Genomic DNA, 14,267 nt, shown 5'->3' on the forward strand with positions numbered 1-14,267 from the left:
TATTTTCTCATTGCTGGGACAAAATATCTGATACCCCAAGTTAAAGGAGAAAAGTTTTATTTCAGCTCACACTTTGTAGAGGTTTCAGTTAGTAGGTCCAAGGGAGTGTGGCATGGCAGAGGAAGATTGCAGAGTAGAAATAGTTCCTGGCGGGGCAGACAGAAGGCAGCAGGCAACAAGCAGCAACAGTAAGCTTCCCTTCCCTTCCCTTCCCTTTTAGCCCATCCAGGCTACTACCTATATCCAGGCTGGGGTTCTCGTTACTCTCAGAACTATGATAAACCAATTAGTGGACTAATCTAGTACCACACTTTTGATCCCAGTATCACACACCTAAACCATGTTCACACACCCTAGATCCAGCCACCTCCCAAAAGTTCCACCTATGACACATGAGGCTTTGCGGTGACATTAGTTATAAACCATAACAACCTCACAACTTAAATACAGTTGGAGTTCTCAGCTTTCTGCAGTGAGATAAAAATTTGCAGGACTTTTAGTGTCTCTAGTGCAATCACCCAAAGAGAAGAGGAGATTGCGATTCTTTTATAAAAATTAACAGGCAGACCTGTTGTGGGATTTGTGTGTGACTCAGAGGCAGCCGCACCTCTGCAAGGGGTCCTAGGGCTGTGCTCGAGGGTAGGGTTCGAGGGTAGGATTTGAGTTTCCAGACCACACTGCTCCAGGTCGGTTGCAGCACCTCAAAAGATAGCAGTGGAGCCTTCCAAACTCCATTCTGGGAAATGCAGGAATGATGAAGTAACTCACAGTCATAGTGACTAATTGGTTTCTCTTCATAGCCAGGAAAAAGGTTCACTGATACATGAATGAAATGCTAAATTTCAGGAACTGGACTCTAAAGGAAAAATTAGCTGTCACCTGTGACCCTAAGTGATAAAATAAACTGGCCACTACTGCATATAGAGGGGTTTGGCCAATCACATTTCTGCTACTGTAAGTGATGATTTGGGCTCTGTGGAGGTCCACGTTGGGCTGTTTTTTCCTGATGGGAGACGCAGGACTTGTTGTCGAGGCCTTCTCCAGGGTCTGGACATTGACAGTAGTGATGAATCTGTGGCAAGTGTGCCACTGCTAGATGTTTGTTATCATTGAAAGCTCTAGAAGGTTCGCCATCACTAGTGTAGAAGAGCATACTTGTTTTCCTGTTTTGTTTGGTATCAAGTCATTATATCACCTGAGAGTGGTTTCAATTAAGAAACAGGTTAAAAAGTAAAACCCACATCTTTATCCATTCATTGGTTGATGCCATTTGGGCAAGGGGGTGCTACTCAACCAAAGAGAAGGGTAAATCTGAGACATTTCTAGGTAAATGGGTGTAACGTGAGAGAGACTCTACTCTTAAGTGAAATCAAGCAGACATAACTGTAAATATTGCATTGTTTCTCTGGTGTGAAAAGCTGAAAGTATAAATAGGGATTGAAATGTATAATAGAAACTGTGAAATAGGAAGAGAATGTTCAAATGGGAAGAGTGTCACTAGGGAGGGTGGAGGGGAAAGAGAGGAAGGGAAAAGAAGGGAAAAAGAGAAACAAAGCTTTTGTAAATAAGCAGGGGAAGTGGGGTTGAAGGGAGGGTGGATAGGGGAATGGGGAAAAAATAAAGATATATCATGTACAGGAACAAGCTCCCTATGATGAATGTGATCATTATGTATATATAAGTTGTACTAATAAACTTAATTAAAAATAATTTAAAAAAATAAAGTGCTGTTTGCCATTGAACAACAGCAAAAAAAAAAAACAAAACAAAAAAAAAAAGCAGCTGGTTAAGAAGAACCAGAGCACTTCCTCAGTTTTCTCATCTCTGCAGTGGGAGTGTTAGTAGTGTCTGCCTCATAGAGTTGCCATGAAGGTTAAATGTGTGAAAGTAGTACTTACTGTATCTTACTACTGTTTTTACTGCTGTTTCTCAGATTTAATTTTTTTTTATTTTTAGAATTTTTTTTAACAAAAAGAAGTCCTGTTTATTGATCCTCCGCCCAAGAGCCCCCCGACTCCCGCCAAAACCTACGAAGCTAGGGGGTGGCAGGGACCATGAAGGGTTGGTTGAAATGTGTTGTGTATCAGCACAAATGGCCTGGATGAAACCCATGGGCTATGTAACCAACTCGTGCTAATAAAACGTGCGGCAAAAGGCCAGTGGTGCTGATCCTAACTCCGTAAAGATAATGAAGAGCGGATATCCCGAGGATCCGGGCACTCAAGCGTCTCCTGGGTGTGTCAGGTCGCTCACACTGAGATTTGTGCTCTGTCCACGGTTCATAAACTCGAGAGCGTTCAGCCTCCTTGAAGTCTAGACTGAGGCTTTCGGGTTCCCTAATCTCAGTCCTCAATCTGATCTCATTACTGAGTTTATGGCAGTGAGGTGAAAGCCATTTTAATTAAGCTGTAATTTGATAAGATCCAAGTCACCCTCTCATCCTCACTTTCATGCGCTCCCAGACTGTCTCCCCTCAAGCCAAGGACGGCGAGTGCTGAAGAGCTGAACCTGACTCTGCCAAGCAGAGGCCTCACGAATCAAGCCAGCTTTGAAAATGGATCCTTGCAGGTGTGGTGGCACACACCTGTGATCCCATCAGGAGGAGACTGAGGCAAGAGGATTGCTATGAGTTTGAGGCCAGCCTGCTGTATTTATTTTAGTGAGTTCGAAGTTAGCCTGCACTACATAGCGGGACCTTGTTTCAGAAAAACAAAAAGTAAAAAAAGGGGAGATCCTTCCCCTTTAACAGCTTTAAAACATACAAAAAAGTTTCAGATAAAAAGGACAGAGCCAGGCCTGGTGGTGTATGTCTGTGACCTCAGCACTTGGGAGACTGGAGGGAGGAGGGTCCTCACGAGTTGAAGGCCAGCTTGGACTACATTTTTGAGTCCCTGTGTCAAGCAAAAATGAAAGTAAAATAAAATAAATTTTAAAATAAAGAGGACAGGAGATAAATGAAAGGGGACTAGATAGTGTGATTTTAGAAGAGCTAAAAGAAAAATGTGAGTTGAACTTTTTGTGCATGTGCTGAAGATCAAACTCAGGGACTGGCACACGCTAATTAAGTGCCGGATCACCAAGCCACATTTCCAGCCCAGTCTGAACTTAGTGAAAAATAAAGGCAGAAAATATTTTTTAAGAAAGGCAAGAAAAATGTACCACAAGAATTCAAAAATAAAACGGTACAAGGTGAAACCGGGTTGAAACAGCAGAGCTGCAAAGTTTCAGAAGTTTAAAGAGCAAAGTGAAGATATGTTTCCTCCATGAGGATAAAAAACAAACATGGTGAGGTATGCCCTGCGAGTCTGAGGCAGGAGGAGGACTGCGAGTTTGCACTAAATTCCCAGCCTGGGCAATTTAGTGACTTAGTGAGACTCTGTCTCAAGATTTAGAAAACGGAAAGGCCGGGTATGGAGCTCAGTACAGGGTTCAGTCTCCTGGGTTCAGTCTCCAGTACTAAAATCAAGCAGTCAGTGAATCAGTCCATCATAATCCTTAGCAGGACCTCCAAATCAGACCATCTTCCCAGGGTGGGCTCTCCCATAGGTGCCAGTTAATGATGAATTCTTCAGGGCCGGATCCCAAGGGCACTGACCTCACCCCCCATCCCTGTCCTTCCACCCAGCAGCCTAAGCAGGTAGTGTTGCTGTCTCAATACTTTGGGGAGGGAACCACAGTAAGGGTAGTGCCTGCCTCCACCAGCAGATGGAGGAGCTGGGCTGGGAGCCCAGGCCGGTACAAACCCTTACTCTGCTAGTTTTGCAGTCCAGGGCCTTGTGCATGCTAGGCAAGTGCTCTGCCACTGAACCTCACTCTCACCCTTTTATTTATGTATTTTTATTCTTCTTTTGAGATAGTATCTATCAAAAAAAAAAAAAAAAAAAAAAACAGGTGGCATGGAGGCATAGCCCAAAATGGCCTCAAAATTGTAATGATCCTCCTGCCTCAGCTTCCTGAGTGTTGGGATTACAGGTGTGTGCCACCATGCCCAGCTTAATTTTTTACTTTTCTTTTTGAGCCAGTCACTAAACTCCAGGCTGCCTCAAACTTGTGATCCTCCTGCCTCAGCCTCCTTGGTAGCTGGGATTCCCGGTATGTGCTACCATGCCTGGCTCAGTGCCCTTGATCCTTTTTTGCCTTCCAAGAAACATGTTTATGGCATCAGCAATGAAGATGATAACAGTACCCCTTGTCCTGTTAACCTCCTTCATCACCTTGCCTAGATTACCTGTCTACCAGGAAAGACCACTGTTCTGAGCTAATGTGCAGTCAGCAGTACTTTCATATCCTGTAACCCACTGGACTGTTCCATTTTTGGGTATCCCTTTTTTGGTGCAAAGTTGGTCTCAAGTTATCTAAATGTTTACCTCAGTCCCAGCTCCTAAATATGTCGTCAAAGTGACTACTTTTCTCTGCCGAGTTGAGGCCACATCTGGTCATTTAGTATGTTTCCTGTGACTGCAGCAAATGACCATGTACTTGGCTAGAAACCATAGAGATGCATCCCTTGAAGTTCCGGGTGCCAGACATTCCGTGGCTTGTGGCCACATCACTTAGGGGCTATGGGACAATCAAAGTCATTTTTCTACCTTGAGATCCTCACAGTTGCAGTGACCTCTTTCTTCCATGTGAGGTAACCTGGGCAGGCCTCAAGGGTTAAGCAGTGGCATCTTTGGGAGCCATTTCTGGCCTGTGACACCCCTAGACGTGTGACCATCTCTGCCTCCTTTGTGCTCATAGGTCCTGGTTGGCCTCAGAGCCCCTCAGTGGCTCTGTCCCCATTCCTGGATGCACCTGTGGTTACCTCTCCGGCTTCTTTCCATTTCCCTTCCTTGCTCATAGTCTCCTCTTGTTCCTAGGAGGAGCTGGATTTGCTCTCCCTGGCCCCAGGGCCCCTTGCCTGGGACACTTGCCCCTCTGTGTTTAGTTTACCTTTCCCTTCTTCCGTGGGCTTTGGCCTATGCCTCCACAAAAGCAGGTTCTCCCCAGGTGGGTCTGAGCCCCCAGCGGGCTCCTTGGCATTACCACCTAATTCACAGATGTGTCCCCTGCACCTGGCACCATGCCAGTCACCTAATGAGGTGCCTAATAAATGTCTGTGGATGGGAAAACTCATAGGACAGAGCCTTGATGTCTTCTTTTCCAAGAAAAATGCTACTCCAAAGAGCGCCCACCCATCTAGAAAGGTCTTTGAGGGGGAGATGGTGTGTGTGAATTCTGAAGTTCCCCCAGATCTTTATGTCTTTAAGCAGAAGCCAACAGCCGGGTAACCATGAAATTGGAGAAAATATTTTCATGCATATTCTATTTTCTTTCAGGCCGTGCCTGTGTTTTTCATTCTGCACAATGTAGCTGAAGTTATCATCTGCGGGTACCAGAAGTGTTTTTGGAAAGAGGTAAATGATCTCAAAGTGCTAGTTTCACTTCTCTAGCTTTAAATTTCAGAGAATCACTTTCCTTTCGATGTCCCAGTGAGTGTCTGTTCTGCCACCAATTTCTAGCCGAGACTGCCTGACAGTGGACACCGATTTCAGGGAACCTTGGTTTGACCTTGCTCAGTGACCAGACATGTGTGGAAACTCTTGATATGGGGAACACAGCTCCACGACTCCAGGCTGGGCTGGGCTACACCTGGGAGGCGGAGGATTTTGCTGCAGGCCGGGTGGGCATCAGGCCCCCCACTTCTGTCGTAGGCTGGCTGCTGGCTGGCTTGAGAGGAGTGGGGTCATCATGGTCTTCTTTGTTTTTTTCTTTCTTTCTCTCATCTTTTTGAGACAGGGCTTCCCTACATAGTTCAGGCTGGCCTTGAACTCACTGTGTAGCCCAGGCTGACCTTGAACTCACACTGATCCTCCTGTCTCAGCCTCTCAAGTGCTAGGATTACAGGTGTGGAACACCACACGTGGTATTTTAATCCCCTGGAAGGCACCGCACTTCTGCACACACGTGTTTTTGTGCAAGAATGTGGATGTTTTTACACACTCAGCAGATGCATCTTGGCTCCCTTTGATGGTTGTCTGGATTCCTTATTCCTGCCCTTATTCTGCACTGGATGGAGTATGTGTGTGGGGCATTTGCTACCCCCAGACTTGGAAGTGGTTTCTAGCAGTTTGGCATTCAGCTCTGCTCCATTGCTGGGGTCTGTGCCTTGTTTTCAGTGTTAAGTTTCTTTAGTCCCCGTCACAGACCGTGATGACCCCACTGCTCTCGAGTTGGCACACACACAGCACCTCTTACTTCTTTAGCTGCCTTCTGCCCTTTCCCTTCCTGCCCTCCTCCTCCCTCTCTTGGTCCCCTTCCCTTGCAAAGGATCCCTCTCCCTGTTTCTCATGACCTCCCTTTCATTTTGCTCTTTATTTGTGTAATTTCGGGTTTCTTGAGTGGAAAGCCTGTGTACTACCTGAGCTCCCAGGGTGCCCTTATCTCATTATGGTTAGAGACGCAGCTTGAGTCCCTCATGGGCTTCTATCTGGTGTAATATAAATTCCAGTCCCCCTCCCCAGAACCTCGACCCATCAATTGCATTGATTCCATCCCATGAGGTGCACAGTTGCTCCCCGCTGTGTGCCTTATCCAACTTTACCAGGAGGTTGTGCTCTCCGTTATGTGTAGATTTTACCACACATAATAAATTGGTTAGAGTAAAGTTGACCTCCTCAGAACCTTGCTCTCAGATAATGAAAATAGTTCAGTCTGAAGCTTGTAGTCTGGTTTCAGTACCTGCAGCTGGTTCCTCGTGTATGTGTGCACACATACACGCACACACACATGCATGCATGAACACACATATGCATGCACACACATGTGCATGCACAGCTCAACCCAGAGGTAGTGTGCAGCCCGTGGAATTCATTGTCCTGCCTTGTAGATGTGGAGGACGGCTGTCCACTGATCCACTACTTGTCATTGATTGTGTGTATCCTGAGGGGAAGCTGTGGAGATAGAGAAGACATTTATGACCCTTACAGAACTGAGGAGTTGAGTGCAGGAGCTGACCTGTAATCCTGGGGTGTGACTCGGAGGATGTCATACGGGCTGGAGTGGGGTGTGGGTGGGCCAGGGGGTGACCACCAGAAGGCTGCTTGGACAGAGTGCCCCCAGGGGCTAGATTTGAGCTGATCCACCCAGGATGGGGAAGGATTTTTAAACAGTTTTTTTGGTTTTTTGAGACAGGGTGCCATTATGTATCCCATACTGAGCTTAAACCCACAGCAGTCCTGCCTCAACCTCCCAAATGCTGGGATTGCAGATGTGTGCCACCACGCTTGAGGGGAAGTGCTTGCTAGGCAGGCAGAGTCCAACTGGGGCCAGTGGTGGGCCCTGCAGGACTAGTGGGAAGGTGGTGGTGGAATAGGGTCAGGTTCTGCAATAGAACTCCTGGGCCCGAACCCTGTGACCTTAGCTGCTTCCCTAATTTCTCAGTGCGCTGAGTGCCCTTACCTGTAACAGATAACCTATGGCTGGCAATCATCCCATAATTAGTTTTGTGTTTGAGACAGTGTCTCATTATGCAGTTCCTATTTGCCTTGAATTCCTTATGTAGCCTAACCCTCCACAATCTTCCTGCCTCAGCCTCCCATATGTGCCTCCATCGCTAGCAATCATCTCATAATTAAATGACTCAACACAGGCAGATACTGTTGAACTGTGCCTAGCACAGAGTAGCCCTCAGAGTAATTTAGCTAACCCAGAGTGACATTAGCCACTTACTATTATTTTTGACAGTTTGACTTTTGAGGAGTTCTGAGTCCCCAGATCTCACTGGGACTCTTTGTCGGGTTATTTCAGGACCGAGGGCTCCAGAAGGTGAACACCCTTGTTAACTTCTCAGTTGTTTTCCAAGCCTCCAAAGAATGGAGTTAAATAACAAACACATGGCTTGTTTTTATTCTCTGCATCTTGGGGTCTGGGCCCTTTTAGTCCAGAGGGCCCAGAAAATAAAGTAAAAAAGAATCTACGGGCACGGAGATCCTAGCTGGCTGTGTTGCTGTGGTGCAGGTCCTATGGCAAGTGGAAGCAGGTGGACTGTATTCCCACTCTTCCTCCGGCTCCTCGGGATTTCCTTTGTACTTGGCCCAGAATGTGCTAGCCACACGTTTTACCATAATGGGTAATTATGCAGTCATGGGAGCTGGCACCTTTGCCCTGCTTTGTTTCTCTCTCTCTTTCTCTTCTTCTCTCCCTCTCTCTTCTTCCCTCCCCCTCTCCTTCTCCCTCCCCCCCTCTCTCTGTCTTCCTCTCTCCCTCTCTTCCTTTCTCTCTCTCTCTTCCTTCCTCTCTCTCTCTCTCTCTCTCTCTCTCTCTCCCTCTCTTCATCCAGAGCTTAACTCTTCTCACTGAGGGGCAGCTGAGCCACAGTTGCCTTGATCAGAGATGAAAGATGGGAAACCACAGGCCATCCTTTAATGCACAAATAGAATCTATTAGGATAGCAACAACCTGGTTATTGGTTGAGTAGCCCATGAAAGCCTCTGTTAGTTTTCATAGTAAACCACGTATGTTTCCCTTGTCAGCTCTGCACTTCTACACAGTATGTTTCTGTCACTCCTCATCTGAACTGGTGTCCAAAATTGGTGTTTGTCACCAGTGAGCAAAATAATCTCTGAAATAACCAGAGTGAATCTGTCATCCTACCCGTGTATCTGCTTCATCAAATGTAGAAAAATCTATGCCAAATCCCCGGTAGAACTTACTTCCTCTCTACGAAGGATTAGTTCCCTTAGCCTGGATAATTAACAGGCATTTGTAAGTCTAGGACCTAAAGTTTTAAATATCAAGTTTCTATCCCTCCAATCTGCTGTTTTTCTTTTCTAGGACCAGAGTAAAATGTCCTCTTTTTTCTGTTACTGTTTATGCCATGTCAGATAACTCACAGTTAGAATTGGATTAATAAAAGGAATATTTCAAAGTACAGGTCTGTGGCCAGCCACGATGATACTTGTCTATATAGTCTCAGCTACTTGGAAGGCTGAAGCAAGAGGATCACTTGAATCCAGGAGTCTGAAATCAGTCTGGGCAAGATAATGAGGCCCTGTCTCAAAAATAGATAAATGAGGGCCGGGCATGGTGTCACATGCCTGTAATTCAAGCACTCGGGAGACTGAGGCAGGTGGATTGCTGTGAGTTTGAGGCCAGCCTAAGCTGCAAAGTAAGTTTAAAGCCGGCCTTTGCAGAATTACAGAGCAAGACCTTGTCTTAAAAAAAAAAAAGTGAATAAATAACTGAAAAGGAAGAAACAGAGGTAGAGCCCAGCTTCTTTTCCTGTGCTACAGGTTACAGGTCGCTTTCTCTTTTACCGCTTGCTGTATGAGACTTTGGAAGCTTGGCCGATATCATTTTGTTTTTCATGAGTCAACGTCTTTCTAATGGCGAAAATGCTCTATGAGGTGACTCAGCTCTGAACTGACTCACCCTGCACTTGGTCCAAGCAGAAAAAGCTTCAGCAAATACTACAGTGCTGCAGACTCTTACATACCTTAATGAATTTGTGTGTGATTTATTTGCCTCTTAACCTAAACGTTTTCTTTCAAGGGGGGAAAAACCGTTTTGGAAGACTAATTATATGTGGTTTTTTTCATACAGAAAATACCTTCTGCAAAGATCTGCAGGTAAGTTTTTTTTTTTTTTTTAAGTAACCTTTTGAAATACAAGATTTAGCTTGATTTTAATTTGGGTGGTAGCTATTGAAAATACCCACTCTGGAAGCTTCATGGAATTTGTTATAAACAGTCACATATGCAGTTTTGTGTTTTATTTTAAAATTACTCTTTTTAGAGGAATAAAAGTGAGAAAAAAATTTATTTTTTCTGCAATATCTTACTCATAAAGGGAAAACAAATAAAAATCTACCTGTGCTAGATTTCAGCTATTGATGTTCCAAAACTTCCATAAGAGTTGCACAACACTGATGAAGACTACAAATGAAAAACATGGAAACAACTTAAAAAAAAAAAAAAGCTGAAACAGTTTTGGCAGTGTCTCAAAGCTCTGAGATGCTCCATGGTGGAAAATACACAAGCCGTGAGTCCCAGGATCTGAACTGCCATCCTAGGACGCAGCACTGCTCGTGGGTGGGTTTTTTGGTTGTTGTTTTGAGATGGGGTCTCACTGTGCAGTCCAGGCTGGCCTTGAACCCCCAGCAGTCCTTCTGCCTCAGCCTCCTGAGTGCTAGGATGGTCGGTAGCAGCCTGATACTGCATGTGTCACTGCAGTTGTGAAATGGGAAGGGAAGAAACCAGAGGTATTTTGGGTTTCGTGCCTCCTGGTGTCTCTGTTGAGAAGTAGAGAATGACAGGGGAAGCTAGAGTCAGATCTTGTCCTGTACAAAACACAGAGGAGTCCTTTTGAAAACCAGTGCTACTGAGCCTACTCCAAAGGGGCTTTGTAATGGCTGAGCACAGCTTTCTAAAGATTTGTGATTGGCAACATGTTTTTCTTATTTGCGCAAGAATTTTTTTTTAAAAACATGTGCTGTGTAAATTACCCTACATGTAGAAGTAGATAGAATAAATACAATGAAGCCCAGATGGCCATCTCTCTTCAACAGTTTTTCTACTGCAGGACCCAGGCACTGGCTCTCTTCAGTATGACTTTGAAGCATATCACAGCACCATTGCATTTCTTCTTTAGATATTTCATATGTGTGTTTTTTGGGTTTTTGAGTAGGATCTCACTAGATAGTTCAGGCTGGTCTTGAACTCACTGTGTAGCCCAGGCTGGCCTTGAAACCACAGCCATCCTCTTGCCTCAGCCTTCCAAATTCTGGGACTACACGCATGTACCACTGTGCTTGGCTGCCTTCACATTTGGAAGAGCAAGGACCTGTCACTTTGCGGTCTGTCTTCAAGTCTGAGGCTGTCTCAGCATTTCCTCACAGTTTGGTCCAAGCGCTGAATGTGTGTGTACCCATGTGCGTGTGCAATGTTGTGTCCCACTCGTATCCTAGCAGGAGGATGTGAGGTGACTCTGTCCTTTCTTGGAAGTACTGTGTTTGGTCATTTGGTTAGGGTGGCATGCAGAGGGTTTTAATGTATTTTCCTTTTTATACTTGGCACGACCGTGACATGATTGCCCAGTTTGCCACTCGTGTTTTGCGGCAGTACTTTGACCTGTGCTGGAAACTCTCCTGTCACTGTACGCTGGACAGCGCCCTGCCTTTCTTAGGCCAGCCTGGGCTCTGGTGCCTGGCACATGCTTAGGTCTGGGAGACGGCCCCGAGCAGCAGAGCAGCAGAGAGGGAGAAGCGATCAAAAACGCCGTGGGGAGTTGGGTGCTGAGAAGACAAATGGGGCCTACTTGGTCTCCAAGTTCCACAGCGGGTCTGCACTCTCTGGGAGGTGCTTTGATGTCGAAAGTGAGGCTACCTTTTTATCTGCCTGTCCGCAGTGCCCTCTTCCTCCTGGCCGCTGCAGGGTGCCTTCCCTTCAACGACCCCCAGGTAAGTCCCAGTACACGCTATGGCTGCTAAGGACCATCTCCTGGCTGCCACATTGCACATGCACAGTTCCTCAGGCCTCTTCGGAATGAGGGCAGCCCTGCCCGGCAGAGTGTCCTGCAGCATTCGGGTGTGGTCGGGGAAACCACACTGTCTGGAGACCGCATGTGCCCATGCCTCTGTCGCCAGCCTCGGCTCCTGAGCCCCAGTCATTTTCTCTGGAGTCCCTGGAGCCTCTTTTGGGGAGTGATTGTCATGGTGCCTATGAGGAGGTTTTCCTTGAGACCTCCCACCCTGGTCTGCTGAGCAGGTCTTTCTTTTCTCCCTTTCTCCTCCAGCATCCTGAAGCCACCTGAGTGTCAGGCTCCAGGCCAGGCTCTGAGCGCACAAAGATCAATCCTTGAACTGCCAGAAGTTGACCTCTGTTCCGAGCAGTGGGGAGGAAATAGGTCATCAGATCCTCACTCCCCTACCCTGCCCACAGGGCGGCCAGGGCCTTTGCAGGGTGACTGAGCTGAACACCTAGGGGGGCTCGGACTGGGAAGCTTGAGCATCCAACAATTACAGGAACCCTGCGGTGGGCTGGGCTGTCTGCCAGGGCTTTATGTGTCCTATTTTATTTAAAGTCTCACAAGACTCTGTAAGGGCAAGAACTATTATTATCTACATTTCATAGCTAAAGAACAGCGAGGCGTCAAGGTCACCACCTGAAGAATGAGTGAGCATTTGGGGGTGTGACCTAGACATCATTTACTGGACCCAAATCTAGAAGAATGAGCAGGAGTTTGCCACAGGAAGAAAGCAGGCAAGGCCAGCATCCTGGAGGGGTCATGAGTATTCTGGGACTGGGTTTGAGCCAAATCCTACTTTGTGTCTAATTCCTGCTCTCCTGGAGTTTATAATCTAGTGGAGAGCAGGTGGCAGTGGGAACAGATAAAGAATGAAGACACATTAGGGTGTGGCAGGTGATACTGAGTCCTGGGGAGGGTAAGGAAGGGAGAGGAGTCCCTTTGGCTAGTCGCCTGGCACACCTTCCATTTCAGGGAAATGGCCAGGTCATCCGTGTTTTGGGGCTGGAGGCTGTAGGAGCACCTGGAAGGGCTGGCAGGGCTTGTTCTAGAGGTCCTTGGGTGACATGAGTTTGCATCTAGTTTTTCTGAGGTTTTAATTTTTATTCTAGTACCCATTTGCAGTTCATGATTGCCTTCGTGGTAGAGAGTTAGTCCGTGGACGTAACACTGTTAGTTCGGTGTACACACCTTGCTTGCGCCTCCCTCCCCACCCCCCTCTCTTAGTCTCCTTCCCTTTTGCAAAAGATCTGTCTCCTTGTTATGTGACTGCATTTGAACACAGTGTGGCGTCAGGCTGGGTGCAGGGTGCTGGAGGCTGAGTCCTCTTGGGAGGAGTTGTAGCTGCTAGATGATAAATGAGGAGGTGCTGACAGGCCGGAAGTGCTGATTCAGAGCCCTCGCTTGGCACCGCACAGAGCCGACAATGGGTCCTGTTCATCTGTCCTGACAGCCATTTTTTAAAATCTGTTTTTTCTTTTTTTAATCCTGTGTTGCAGTTTGATCCAGAGGGATATTTTTGGGCTGTAATTCACTTATTCTGTGTAGGTAAGTTTGAAAAGAATGCTTACTTAAGCAGTTGAGGATTGCTATTGAGTCCTCACTCGAGATCCACTTTTTAGTAACCCTGTAAGCCATAGAAAAGTTAAAACAAGTCGTTAAAAAGCTAAAATGAGAGCCAGGGAGTTAGCTCAGCAGCATAAGCGCCTGTCTGGGAAGTGTGAAGTCATGAATTCAATCCATGCTACCCCTCCAAAAAAAAAGTTAAATGGGTATTTTCTGGGTTGGCTTTTCTGTTGTGGAGTTTTTCTTCAATTATTTCTATTTCCAATATAATTTCCTCTTTTCCATGATGGATGTGAACCTGCCCAGCTGCTCATATAATGGAGGGTCTCTAGGAAGTCATGTCAAAGACTTTTCCTTGGGCCAGGGATGTAGGTCAGTGGCACAGAGCCTGCCTGGCAAGCTCAAGGTCCTGAGTTCGATTCCTGGTACAAAAACAAAGCAACAACAACAACAAAAACTACCTTCTCGTAGTCTACCCCTCAAAATTAAAAAATGTAGTTGGTGAAATCAGGACCACCTCATGTCATTTGAAATCACACGGCCAGTGTCTCTTGTCATAGTCCCAGGGACAAGCGGCACACTGCTTTTGTTAATGCAGGTCAGACCTGTTCAGACTTGTGGCATTCCTCTTGCCCGGGCATGGTGTTCAAAGGAGAAAAAGGTCCTGTTAGTGGAAGCCACCTGCTGTCCCTGGCTGTCCTTGGCCAGCCTCTCTGCAGGCCCTGGAAGATAGACTTGGCCTTTCCACGGAGAACCATTCACAGCCTCAGCCCCTCGGTGTTCAGTCCCCTGTCTGTGTATGTGCCCATCGGGGGAGAGGGTATCAGCTGCTCCTTTCCAAGGGTGGGCAGCTCTTAAGCAGGACACACGCTTCTTCTTTGCAGGGGGTTATAAGGTACTGCGGAAGGCCCAGAACCCCTGCACATTAAGGTAAGTGCTTAATGCTCTGTGTGGGGGGGTTTCTGGGGGGTAGGGCAGGTAAAGGAGAGGGTGAGGTCTGCATGACTACAGCTGTGGTGGTGACGGAGGGCACAGATGCAGTCTGAGCTGCCTCTCTGCTCTTGGTGCTGGGCCATTTCCAGCCTAGTGCACAGTCTTTGATGGTGTATGTCTGGGGTCTCCATCCCCTTCCTGCAGGGCAGCCACCCAGAGGAGAGTGTCATGACAGGCATGTGGCCAGCTGCTGGGCCCCCAGCTGG

The 14,267-nt window shown here is 46.8% G+C and overlaps 1 protein-coding gene across 8 annotated transcripts in view; it reads left to right on the forward strand.

Moving 5' to 3' along the window:
• Tmem241 (transmembrane protein 241) overlaps positions 1–14,267 on the forward strand; it is a 112,453-nt gene that overhangs the window by 26,553 nt on the left and 71,633 nt on the right. For 6 of the 8 annotated variants that reach the window (XR_001202213.3, XR_002792287.2, XM_013157246.3 and 3 more), the window contains 5 exons: positions 5,319–5,396; positions 9,583–9,608; positions 11,386–11,437; positions 13,002–13,050; positions 13,953–13,998. Coding sequence is in view for 4 of the 8 variants with exons in the window: in XM_013157246.3 (XP_013012700.1) it covers positions 5,319–5,396; positions 9,583–9,608; positions 11,386–11,437; positions 13,002–13,050; positions 13,953–13,998 (251 nt within the window). In the remaining 4 variants the exon portion in view is untranslated. Of the gene's footprint in view, positions 1–5,318; positions 5,397–9,582; positions 9,609–11,385; positions 11,438–13,001; positions 13,051–13,666; positions 13,999–14,267 lie in introns of all 8 variants that reach the window. The other 2 variants (XR_010041477.1, XR_010041476.1) reach the window with 1 other exon arrangement.

Source organism: Cavia porcellus, unplaced genomic scaffold (genome assembly GCF_034190915.1).
Source record: "Cavia porcellus strain 051 isolate PalLab524CR breed Dunkin Hartley unplaced genomic scaffold, mCavPor4.1 scaffold_20, whole genome shotgun sequence".
Lineage (NCBI taxonomy): Eukaryota > Metazoa > Chordata > Mammalia > Rodentia > Caviidae > Cavia > Cavia porcellus.